The sequence below is a fragment of the Crocodylus porosus genome, unplaced genomic scaffold, assembly GCF_001723895.1.
Source record: "Crocodylus porosus isolate Cpor-Errol unplaced genomic scaffold, CroPor_comp1, whole genome shotgun sequence".
Lineage (NCBI taxonomy): Eukaryota > Metazoa > Chordata > Crocodylia > Crocodylidae > Crocodylus > Crocodylus porosus.
Window position 1 is genome coordinate 23,723,870 of NW_017728913.1, and position 13,094 is coordinate 23,736,963.

The 13,094-nt window shown below is 46.4% G+C and overlaps 1 protein-coding gene across 4 annotated transcripts in view; it reads left to right on the forward strand.

Moving 5' to 3' along the window:
• Window positions 1-13,094, forward strand: part of CLCN3 (chloride voltage-gated channel 3) — a 139,235-nt gene that overhangs the window by 99,210 nt on the left and 26,931 nt on the right. For all 4 annotated transcript variants that reach the window (XM_019534606.1, XM_019534608.1, XM_019534607.1 and 1 more), the window contains one exon: window positions 12,096-12,253. In XM_019534606.1, coding sequence (XP_019390151.1) covers window positions 12,096-12,253 — 158 coding nt within the window. The remainder of the gene's footprint in view (window positions 1-12,095; window positions 12,254-13,094) is intronic.

Here is a 13,094-nt window from a genome sequence, read left to right on the forward strand (position 1 = left end):
ATCCTATAACCCCAGCTGACTTCCTGCCCTTTGGGCAGGGGGCTGGACTCGATGATCTCCTGAGGTCCCTTCCAGCCCTGATGTCTATGAAAGTCTATGAAATCTGGGGGGGCATGTGATCCCTGTGCCTCCCCTGGGGTGCACGGAGTGGCGGGAGCCCCCCTGCACTCCTGGATGAGTTGCCCAGGACTCCAATCATTCCATGATCTGCCCCAGCCCCGGGGCCCCGTTCACCCTAGTTTCTCTCCCTGTCCCTGCCTCATTCCCTCCCTCACTATGGGGGCCTTGATCAGCCCTCCCCCTGCCCCTTCCCCTCCATAAACTTACCTCCTGGGTGGGGGGTTGTGCATGCACACACGCATGCTCAGCCCCCTGAGATAATATTTTTTCCCTCCCCCTATGCTGACTGCTGCATTTTGGGGCTTGGCCAGTTAGCCCTGACAGGTGGGTCAGGGTTGTTCTATATGTATATGATATGTCCATCAATGGTCTCAGAATTTCAAGAGTACAACAGTTCCTAGAAATTTGGGCAAAACTCATCAGAGAGTTGCAGCAGTGGCACATCTGCAGGATAGCCGCCCCTCAGAGTGGAGAAACAGGTGCTGTTTCTGTCTCAAAGCTTGCAACCCCTGGTTGCATCTGGTCAAATAGCTAACCAGTTGGTGGTGGCAGTCAACTATTGTCACAGAGGTATGTGCTGTGGTCAAGAAAGTGCTGCTGCCCCCTCTGCCCCAAATCCTAAAAGTTGGCCATGCTGAAGAAGATAATGATGGATTTCTTTGGTTAGGATTTTGGAATCATTGATGAGAGTTATGTGCCTGTTCTTTGGCCCCCTTTACCAGCCTTTGAATTTGATCAGCAGAAAAGGGTATTTCTTTTTGATGCTGTACCATGTGGTTTATCACTACTGACGAATCAACAGTATTAGCGTGAGCTGGTCTAGAAGGATAGCTGATGCCAGGATCCTCAGAAACTTAATTTTGTGCAATGTGTATGGGAACTTTTGCTCCCAGGAGCACTTTGGGAAATAAATGGTCCTACTGTCATTGTTGCTGTCTGTTTCCTTGGCATATGAAGCCTCTTGCTGGACATTTGGATAAGGGAAAAGAGCTTCACCCTGTGCTTAGTAGTTGCTGGTGTGCATATTTGGAGGATGGAGCTGCCTCACATCCAGAGGCTGCACCTGTATTATGTGTTAAGTGCTTGCTGCATTTTTCAACATGCAAAGATATGCAACATACGAGAGGGAGGAGGGAACCTTACCAATAAGTGGGCTTTAAAGATGGAAAGATTTTTGCTTCCAGGAAGGCTACCTCAACTTAAATATTACAGTGGGACAAGGGTGTATTGTGCTTCTGCTTTGAGGCAACGTTGAAACGTATTGCAGAGGCTTGCAGCACACTCTGGGTAGGGCTTTTATGAAAGTTTTTTAATTGTAAGTATAATAAATTGCAAGCCAATAGAATTTTGGTTATCCTGATGAAGGCTGCAGATATGAGTAAGGAGATAGTTAAAATAGTTCTTCATGTCTTGAGGCATTGAGAAAGGTGTGAGTAAAGAGACTGTCCTTTTTAGCTGGGGAAATATTATTAAGGACCAGCAAAATATGGCTAGATTGGGGGATATGAGTGGGTATGACAGAGAATGTTGTGTCACTGTTCTCTAACAGGGCTGTCTGCCTCTGTATCATTTCCAGCACCTGCATTTATATGTCCGTTCACTTGTTCATTTCCTCAGCAGTCAGGGAGCACTACAGCACACTTCCTGCACAAAAAGCTTGGGCCAGGGCTAGCCTTGAGAAGAGAGGTTTGTGAAGGAGATGCAAAGCATCCAGGGAAATGGCGGGGCTATGACTTAGCTTGAATCTGGAGGAGATCTGGGACAAAAGTTCCATAGACTGGTTTAACCTAACTCAGTTAAGTCTGATACTACATCCATCCACGTTTATCTTAAACTGGTTGTGGACATTTTGAAAGTGGTTTATTGCACTGAGCTTCTGTTGTGTTACATATCTGAACCAGTTTCCAATCACTTACACTGGTTTATGTGTAATTTCTGTCCCTAGCCTAAGGTACCAAAACAGCATGGAGGAGGACTTGCCCAATTTCTGCATTAATATTTCTGCAGACTCACGCACAGCAGAATAGGAGTAGTTCCATCATCTCTTACCTTTTTTCTCCTTTCCCAAAGCCTTTTAGGCCTGTGGCCACTAATAATCCTCCCCTCTGTGGAGGTCATGGCAGTGTCCCATGGACTAGAGGGGCAGAAAATTGTCATAGATGATAATGTCCTGTTTCTAATTTTTTGCGCCAGCAATGATAACCATTTGCTTTTTTCCCCAGTTTTGCATTTCTATTCCCTGCACTACTGGACTGAGTCTGAAGATGATACAACCTTTTTCCATCTTCTCCCTTGCTTTGAACCCCACAAACATTGCTTAGTAATGAGCTGAGGGTTGGTTTTTGGGGCACAGCAGGGAGTCAGTAATAACTTATGCACTCTTGTGGGTTCTGGGGAATGGAGCTGCTGGGAATAGCCTTCATTGAATTTGCACCTTTGCCAGATGTCCTTACACTGGAGCCATATTTCCAAAGGGCAGAGAAGGAACTTATTTGAAAAACCCCCCCCCAGCCAAACCCTTGGCTGATGGTGTACCCACAGCTGGTGTAAGAGTGGAAGGGAGCCTTCTCCTAGGTGGGCAGCCCTAAGGATGGTGTTTTACCTTGCAGCATGAGCATGCCAGGAGAGAACATGTTCTTTGCTTTAAGTTCTCTTTTAGAGCACCTGCGGACTAGCACAAAATGCACAGCAAAGACCATAGACCTTTGCAGTAATTGTCCTGAACAAGTGATGCATAAATGGAGTGTTTAAAAATAGCTACAAATACCTTGTCATCTCTCCGCATTTTTTTAATGTTTCCATGGCCCGATTTAGGGTAACTTCCTTCAAAAATGTAAAGATGGCTAACAGCTCAGAGCACTGATCAGACTGTGAGCCAAGTTGTTTCCTATTTCTCTTGCTGCATTGGCTGCTACAATAGGCATGCCGGCTGTGTAGCACATTTGATCTTTTTAATCCCTGCAGTGCTGCCATTTTGAGTGGGGGCGGGGAGGGAACAGCTGGGAGTCAGGGAGTATTAAGCAGCCTGCAAAGAGAGTGTGGAGGGGGTGGTGTGATTGGCTAATAATTGTAGGCTTTGATTTTTCAAAGGAGTATTCGTTTGGTAGGTTAAATTCTCTGGCACAAACATCATATTGAGCATGTTGATGAAAGGAAACAATGAAAGCCAGAGAGAAGCTCCTTGCTCACTTCTGCTCAGTGTAGCAGGTCTGTGACTGAACCTCAAATAAAATGACCTCTCCTGTAAAGCCATACCATAATGTAACACATAGTACTTGCCCCTCCCCACACTGTCCAGTAGGGTCTCTGCCTGGGCTTGGAAACCCCCCTATGGATTTCTGGAGCTCTCTTTTCCTTTGAAGTCAGCTTTTGAGTTTTTCTGGTGAAAGAAATCCTGGTTGCTGGGGCTAGTATCTTCCTGATGAGCTTTTAATCAGGTTCCTCTGGGGCAGTAGTTCTCAAGCAGGATGCTGTGACACCCTGGGCTGCCTTGAGGTCCTTTGAAGGTTGCTGCAGGGGGCCATGCAGTATTAGCATTGTTAGGTATCCAAACATAATGAAAGTGATATGATAAAAAGACAACTGTCAAATAGGAATGTATACTGTTAAAAACAGCCTGACCTGTTGCGTTTTTTGCAACAGAAGAATTACTCTGTTATTTTTCTGTAGTCAAAAAATGAGGGAAAACTTAAGAGCTGGCAATTTTTGAGAGGTGCCTTAAATCTAAAAAGGTTGAGAACCACTGCTCTGAGGTGTCTTTGGTGGTGTGTGGTGGTCTCGTTTGTCTTGTCCAGATCCTTGTGTGCATAAATCATGCAATACGTGATAGAGGTCTTGTTATTGCTCACGACATCTTTTTCTTTTGTTTTGGCCCAGGACAAAGTGCTGCATCTCCTTCCTTCACTGTGATAACCTTTCATGGAGCAGACCATAAGACCACATTAATAAAGCCAAGTTGCAGGAAAGGGGTAAATTTTTTTCACCCACAGCAGTGTATGTAGTCAGTGTTTTTAGCCGATTCAGGAACCATCTTTCTTGTAATGAAATGTTGTTAGTGGTCAATATTTTACCAGCTGTGATATAATTGTAAATGGTATCCTAGAGCAGGGGTTGTATTGAGAAGAGGGTGCTTGAGAAGGCCTTAGGGGATACACACAGGTGGGCAGGGACAGAGTGCCGCCACACACCATCCTGTGCTGCTGCGTAGGCACTGCCTGCCCGGTCGGACACGGGGGGTGGGGGAAGCTTGCATGCAGCAGCTCCCGCCGCTCTGCATTCAGTAATGCACCCCCTCTCCTCCCCCACTCCATGTCCAACTGCGCGCCAACCCCCAGCTCTGCATCCGGTTGCTGGGGGTATGCTGCTCTGCGTCCAGCCACCAGGGGTACAATGATTCAAAAAGGTTGAAAACCCCTGTTCTAGAGCCTTGTGAAAGAGATCCGTCTCATAAAAATGGAATGTATTTCTTCTTTTTATCATCCTTTATATTGCTGATACAGACTGGGCATGTCTACATGTGTGCTTTATTGCGCAGTAGCCTATTTTACTGTGCAGTAAAGCTCCACAAAAAAGTGTAATTACGCTAATGTGCAGTAAAAATAGGCTACTGTGCTTTTAGCGTCATTTAAAAACCGTGCACATTTGTTACTGCACATTAAGAAAGCCTAATGCACATTTCTTTATTACCTTACATTGGAGGTGCTAAATTTAATGTGCATTTTAAAAAGCGCCTTAATGCATGTGTAGACCTGGCCACTGAGAATTAAACTAAACATTACAGTTGTATATCACATCCATGTGCTGGGGTAGTGCTTTTCAAAATTTTTCCTTAAAACCCCCCCAAAAAATCCTCTCCCCCATCTCAGCATGACCTAGAATGGTGGGATCCAACTATCCAATGCACGACTGGGCGGTGAAAATCGAGGGCTATAGGCTGTACAGGAGGGAAAGAACAGGGAGAAAAGGCAGGGGTGTGGCTCTCTATGTCAAAGAACAATTCACATCCTCAACCAGCAGCACTAGGTAAGAGGTGGGGCAGACTGAAATGCTCTGGGTCAGAATACAAGGGGGTTGGGGGGGAAAGGGACTTAACGGGGTGGGAGGTCTACTACAGACCATCCAACCAGGGGGAAGAGCTGGACCAGGAATTCTCAGGTCAGCTCGCGGAGGCAGTTAAGGGACGTGGTCATCATGGGTGACCTAAACTATCCGGACATTTGCTGGGAAGAGCAGTCAGCCAGGTCTGACCGCTCATGTAGGTTCCTAGCCGTGTTACAGGACCTCCATCTAACCCAGGAGGTGCACAGTCCCACCAGGGGAAATGCCTTGTTAGACCTGGTCCTGGCCACAAGCAATGACCTGGTGAGGGAACTGCAGGTGTTTGATCACCTGGGCAATAGCGATCATCGCCTATTAGAATTCATCATCCAGCGCAGGGTGGCAAAGGCCTGTAGCAAGACAGCAGCCCTGGACTTCAGGAGGGCGGATTTCATTGAGCTAAGGAGACTAGTCAGGGAGGCATTGAGGTCCCAGAGGGGTGGGGAGTTGGGAGTCCAAAAACAGTGGTCATTCCTGAAGGAGACAGTCCTCCAAGCCCAAAGGGTGGCAATCCCGACACGGATCAAAGGGGGCAAGAGTTCTCAAAAGCCCCCATGGCTCACCAAAAGCATCTAAGAATGTCTCAAAGCTAAGAAGGAGGCGTACACCCAATGGAAGGGAGGGGCCATAACCAGGGAGGACTATACCTCTGTTGCTTGGGATTGTAGGGGGCTGTTAGGAAGGCCAAGGTGGAGATGGAACTGGGACTAGCAACCCCCACAGGCCCCAGGGGAGGCACACCTAGGCCAAGGGTCAGGGAGGATCTAGTCAGGGAACTTCTGGAGGGACTGGACGTATTTAAACTAGCTGGTCCTGACAATCTCCACCCCAGAGTGCTGAGGGAATTAGCAGAGGTCATTGTGGGACCCCTTGCACGGCTTTACGACCACTCGTGGTGCTCTGGCAAGGTGCCAGAGAACTGGAAAAGGGCCAGTGTGGTCCCCATTTTCAAAAAAGGGAGGAAGGAGGACCCATGAAATTATAAGCTTGTTAGTCTTACCTTGGTCCTGGGGAAGCTCTTTGAGAAAATTATCCAGGTGCACATCTGCGAGGGGCAAGCAGCAGAGGTTATGCTTAGGGGCAACCAACATGGGTTCGTTAGAGGCAGGTCCTGTCAGACCAACCTGGTGGCTTTCTATGACCAGGTCACAAAATCCTTGGACGCAAGTGTCACAGTGGACGTAGTCTTTCTGGACTTTAGGAAGGCCTTTGACACGGTCTCTCATCCCATTCTCGTTAAAAAATTAGGCGTCTGTGGTGTCGATGCCTACACAGTCAGATGGGTTGTCAATTGGCTGAAGGGCCACACCCAGAGAGTGGTGGTGGACGGGTCATTTTCGACAGTGGGGTCTCCCAGGGCTCGGTCCTCGGGCCCACACTGTTCAACATCTTCATGGGTGACTTGGACGAGAGAGTGAAAAGCACCTTGTTCAAATTCGCAGATGACACTAAGATGTGGGGAGAAGTGGACACTCTAGAAGGGAGGGACAGGCTGCAATTGGATCTGGACAGGTTACAGGGGTGGGTGGATGAGAATAAGATGGGATTCAACACAGACAAGTGCAAGGTGATGCATCTGGGGAGAAAGAACCATATCTACAGACTGAGGAACTCCCTTCTCATCAGCACAGAGGCAGAAAAGGATCTTGGAGTCATTATAGACTCCAAGATGAGCATGGGCCACCAATGTGGGGATGCAGTCAGGAAGGCTAACCGCACCTTGTCATGCATCCAACTATGCATCTCGAGCAGGTCCAAAGAGGTGATCCTCCCCCTCTGTGTAGCACTGGTCAGGCCGTAGTTGGAGTACTGCGTCCAGTTCTGGGCGTCACACTTCAGGAGGGATGTGAACAATATGGAGAGGGTCCAGAGGAGGGCCACTCGCTTGATCAGGGGGCAGCAGGGCAGGCCCTATGAGGAGAGGCTACAGGACCTGAACCTGTTCAGCCTCCACAAGAGAAGGCTCAGAGGGGATCTGGTGGCTATCTATAAACTGGCCAAGGGAGACCAGCAGGTAATGGGAGAGTCCCTGTTCCCCCGAGCACTACCGGGGGTAACAAGGAACAACGGCCATAAGTTGACAGAGAGTAGATTCAGGTTAGATATCAGGAGGCACTGCTTCACAGTCAAGGCAGCTAGGATCTGGAACCAACTTCGAAGAGAAGTGGTGCTCACTCCTGCCCTGAGGGTCTTCAGAAGGAGGCTAGATAGACACTGCCAGGGTTGTTTGACCCCAGGATCCTTTCCTACCCACGGCAGGGGGTAGGACTTGATTTGCTCAGGTCCCTTCCGACCCTACCTACTATGAAACTATAAGAAAAGGGGTATTCAACCTCAGCCCGTGGGCCAGATCTTGCCGCCAGTACTGTGTCATCAGGCCCGTGGGGCTCCTCACAAGTATGAAAATTTAGTGGCAGAAGAGCATTGGAACCATTCTCCAGCTGCCAAATTTCTGAAGCTATAAGGAGCCCCAGCCCAAGCATCTGTGTGCTACATGAGGTATGCAGGGGCCAATCCCAGCACATGGGGCAGGGGGCTGGTACCAGACCAAAAGACCCAATTGTGGCATTCAGAGCTGAGCAGGGGGCATGTGGGGCCCAATCCTGGTACGTGGGGCTAGGTGGGAACAGTGCTAGGCCCCAGGGCCTGATCCTGGCACACAGGACTGGGCAGGGGCAGCGTATAGCCCAGGGGTGGGCAATTATTTGGGCCCAAGGGCCACATAGGGAGTTTTGATGAGCTCTTGCAGGCCTGGTTCCCTTCCCATGCCCCCTGTCTCCAACAACTCACAAAAACTCCCTGTGAGGCTTTGGGTTGGTGGGGAGCAGTGTTCGGAAGTGGGACAGATGTGATCTGCTTCCTGCATGCCCTACCCTGTGTGGAGCAGGGGATGCAGGAGGTGTATGGGAGTGTGTGGAGTGGCTGTGTGGGAAGGCCCTGCCTGGAAGCCAGCCAGGGGTGCGGGGAGGTGGGGGACGCATGCAGCTGAGCTTGCCTGGTCAGTGGCTGTCCCTGCAGCACTCCACTTGTCCCGCCCAGGGCAGCCAGTGTTGTGCTCGCACCCACACCTGCTGGCCCCGGCCCCGGCCCCAGCCCCAGCCAGGGCCCCAGCCACTGCACAGTTTCTGGTGGGGTTGTTCCCAGCATGGCTACAGCCAGCCAGGCTTGCACTGTCACTGGAAGGTGAGGGAAGCAGACCAACACCCAGCTGGTTGCAACCGCATCAGAAGTTGTGTACTGGCTGGGCCTGGCAGGGCTGTTCTGTTTCCCTCGCCTCCAGGTTTGGCGGGAGCCCGGCGGCGGCAAGCAAGGAACTCCTCTAAGTGTATTTAAGATGCAGGTTCGGTGTTTGCAAATATTTGAAACAGTGAATGCTGAACCCATGAATAGCAACGGTTTCCTGTATAAACCTTGTTGGTAAACCAGTTTGCAGTTATCTCTGTCTTTCTTTTTAGTATGCAACCAATTGTGTGATACTAATTTCATAGATTTCATAGGCATTTGGGCTGGAAGGGACCCTGGAGGATCAAGTCCAACCCCCTGCCCCAGGGGCAGGAAAGTCATCAGGGATCATAGGATCCCAGCAAGATAAGCATCCAAATGTGTCTTAAAGGCGTTTAAAATGGGTGCTTGAACCGCCTCTGGCAGCAGTCTATTCCAAACCTTGGGGGCTCAGACAGTGAAGAAGTTCTTTCTTATGTCCAGCCTGAATCGGTCACAGTGGAGTTTGTGACTCTTTGATCTTGTCATCCTTTGGGGCGCTCTGATGAACAGGCGTTCCCCCAGATCCTGATGAGCACCCCTGATAAACTTATAGGTGGCCATCAGATCGCCCCTGAGCCTGAGCTTTTCCAGGCTCGAGAGTCCCATGGCTCTCAGCCTCTCATCATAAGGTCTGTTTTCCTGACCTCTGATCATGTGTGTGGCTTTCCTCTGCACCCTCTCAAGCTTTTCCACATCCTTTTTGAATGGTGGAGCCCAAAACTGGATGCAGTACTCCAGCTGCGGCCTCACCAAGGCCAAGTACAACAGGAGAATGACGTCCCGGGATTTGCTTGAGAAGCGTCTATGGATGCAAGCTAGCATTTTGCTCACTATACTACTATAATCCACTATAACCTTGTGCTTCTTAAAGTTTGCTTTGTCAAATTTCCATCTAGTGTAATTGTTCATTGTAAAACACAAGCTTTCTCCTTTTTTAGGTGGATGAATAAAATTTATTTTGCCTGTAACATTATAGATTGCATGGTTTTGGGGGCAGAGATTTTGTCTTCCTCTATATATGCTCAATGCCTGTGGTATATTTAATGTTAATGTATATTACATAGAAACTCAGGGGAAAGTAGACTTCTCTTCCAGTTGCTAGTGGACTTTAATATCTTTAAATCTCCAGACTACATTGTTTCTGGCTGATCTGAGATATCTTGACTAGTGGATTGGCTGATGTTGGGATACTGGTGATAACTGTTTCCTTTCTGTCTAGGCCTTTCAGTGCACCCATTCCAACACACCAAACTTTGACACTTGGGCTGCGCTGAAAGAGAGAACCTACTTTAGTAAGATGAGCACTTTGAGTGCAAATTGGCTTTCCATGCTTGTGGGAGAACTGTTAATTGTGGTGCTGATCTGGAGCCCTTGGGAGAATCTGCAAAACAACAGTCATGGTGTGATGGGGCTTTTTATGGGTATTTAGAACAAAGGTAGCCACGAGTGGCACAGGCAGCCTCTGTGTATAGCATGCAGAAGCAGACAAACAGCACAGTGACAGATAGGCAAAAAACAGTGGAGTAGCAGATTGGGCAAGGGGAAGGGATCAGTGGCACTAAGGGAAGGTGTACGGCTGATTTGTGGCACACCTGCCAAAAAGTTTGGCCACTACTGATTTGGAAAAGTACTGCCACAAATTAAGCTTGCAACTCCTCTCTTTTTAAAGACCTTCTTAAACATGTAAAGCCCTTCTGTTGTCAACAGTGTGGAACTGGGTCTGCGATGTAAAAAGCATACAGGTGTCTGACACTCCAGATGTCAGTGTGGTAAATATTTCTTTTTGGGCATAGAAATGTTTGGCTTGGTATCAAAGTGACTACTTCTTTAATAAGGCCTCCTCTACACATGCAGGTAAAGGTATGTAGAGGTCTAACTTCATAGCTGGTTGGAGCTTTTTATAATGTGATGGCTACTTTGTATGTGTAGCTGGTCTGAAGGTAATTGTGCAATGTGTAGAGGAGGCCTAAGTGAGATCAGGGTTATGTACCATTGTCCAGCCTAGAAGTATCAAATCCAGCTGGATCGAGCTTGCAAAGCTGTGTTGTCTGACCTGTGGAGTTCTCGGAGGGGATGGGAATTCAAGAGTGGAGTGAGCAGGCAGCGGAGAACTGGCAGTGGGATCCAGGGCACAGAACCCCCTTGGGGATGTGAGTTGGTGGCAGGGGGCAAGAGACGGCTACATTAACCTCTGTTGCTGCCACTGCTGCTCTCCCCACCTCCATGTCCAGATGCATCCCATAAGAAAGGGTGAGTTTGACACTTCTGGTCTATGCAAGATACCAATTTACACTCTTTAATCGTAGTGTGTATACTTCCTTTATAAAAAGCGGTCTCTTTGTGACTGATCTTCACATATGGTAAAAGAATAATTTGTAGGGGATACAACGGGCAAGTTATATTTAGGACTAGTGTTTGGAAGAGGTTTATAGCTAAGGCTAGAAACCTTTTATAAAGTATTTCATCACAGAAACTTATCAAATAATAAGTTACTATATTTATGAAATATGGAAACTTTTTAAAAATATTTATTATTTAAACAGGAGGTTGTTCTGCATACTCTCATTTTTACTCTTTACACTCTTAACTGGAAACAACTATGTCAGGGGTCTGCCAGTGCTGCTAAGTCAGCTACAAAGGGGAGTGAAGGAAGACTCCCAAACTCCATATGACTTGGGAGGTGAAAGGGCAACTTGCTTGGGGGACTTATACTTGGAGGACTTGTTTCAAGGCCATAGGCTGCCTTTTGGCAACTGGGTAACCCCCTGCTTTAATGATTTTTATGATTAAATTTCACAGAACAAAAGAATTTTAGATAACATGCCTGACCCCATCAATGCTTGTCTTTTTACAACCAGTTTCCTGTAATATTCCTTTATGTGTATTAACCCTTAAGATAGTGTTTGATTGGAAGTGAGAGCTGCTCTTTCTAGAGTCCATGAGTAACAGAGTGACTTGCAGACTTTGTTGCTAAATATTTAACTAATGGAAATATTAAGTCAACAGTACTGAAATTCAGCTTGCAGTTGAACACCAGGAACAAAACAATAGCAGTTATGTCAACAAAACTAAATAAAGTCTTTTGGACAAGAAAATACTCGATGGTAGGTGGTGAGGAGACTTTCCAAACATCTGTTCATAATTTTTACCTGCTTAAGGTAATGGTAATGCACAACATGCACATTTAAAATAACAAATGTGTTACCTTGTGATTAAGGCCAAATATAATACTTCAGGTTCAGGAATAGGCTTAGACTTTGTGACCACTAGCATGGTAAGGAATGATTATCTGCTTACAGGCTTTGCATGTTGCTGCAGCACAAAGGAATAATAATTACAAACTATCCAAAGTCTTATTCAAGGTATTGATCATTCTTGGTTTCTTTAATCTTTTATGCAAACAGGTTTGATCAGAAGTGAAAAAGAAATGGCTGGAAAATGGTGGTGATTAAAAACCTAAGACAAAAAGCTCCATAAAAACCTGTATCTAAATAAATTATCCACATGGAAAGCACACCTGCCATAATTTTATGTTGAGAATTGTAAAGAGGATTTTGCAGACATTTATTTCCTGTTACAGAGTTTAATTATTTCTTCTCCTTTATCTGCCCCAGGAACTCATTATACAATGACAAATGGAGGAAGCATTAACAGTTCAACGCATTTATTGGACCTCTTGGATGAACCTATACCTGGTGTTGGAACATATGATGACTTCCATACTATTGACTGGGTGCGGGAGAAGTGCAAAGACAGAGAAAGGCACAGACGGGTGCGTGAGATCAGTAACAATCATTGGAAGTTATTTTTTGTTGTGTATTGCACTAGGGTCTGATCGAGTCACAACTTTTAAATATGGGCATAGATCTAAAATAGTCACATTAGCCTCAGTAGCACTACTCACATTATTAGAGCTACCACCATGCTTACATGCACTGCAAGTTTGGGGTCTCCGTTAATAAGGTAGTATATTTTTCTGAAAGTGCAAATAAGGCTTTGTGTACTCAGAAAAGTTGTGTCCCTTTTTATTGTATTGGTATGTTTAAAGCTACCCTCAGTGTAGATGCACTTGTATATATTAAAGAGTTTACACTGACATAATTGTTTCTATACGGGAATAAGGCATTTTTATACTGGTGTAATTGCATCAATACTAGGTTGTAGTACTGGTTTACCTGTTTAGGTAATAAAATTACATGCTCAACTGAAATAGATAAACCAGTGCAAACACTGTGTGCAGATCAGGCCTAAGAAATTGCTTTCCTTACTTTCCTTTATGAAAACACTTCCAAATCCTGAAATGTTCTTTTTTCTTTCCATACTGGTCTTTTCTGAAAATGTGCAAACTTCAGGACTCATTCAGGAAGGCACATGCAGAGCTTCTTAACCAGTGGGACTTACATGCTTTACAGGCCCATTACTCACTAATATACTAACTGTTTGGGAGATCACTGTCAGGTTTTGGAATACCCATATTAAATTTACCTGTACAGGGAAAACAATTTGACGAGGTCAATTTATCGTTTTGTTTTGTTTTTCCCCTGTGTTCTCATTATATTTTCCTGAACTATTTTAACTTACATAAAATGGTAGGTAGTTTAAAAATGAAAGGT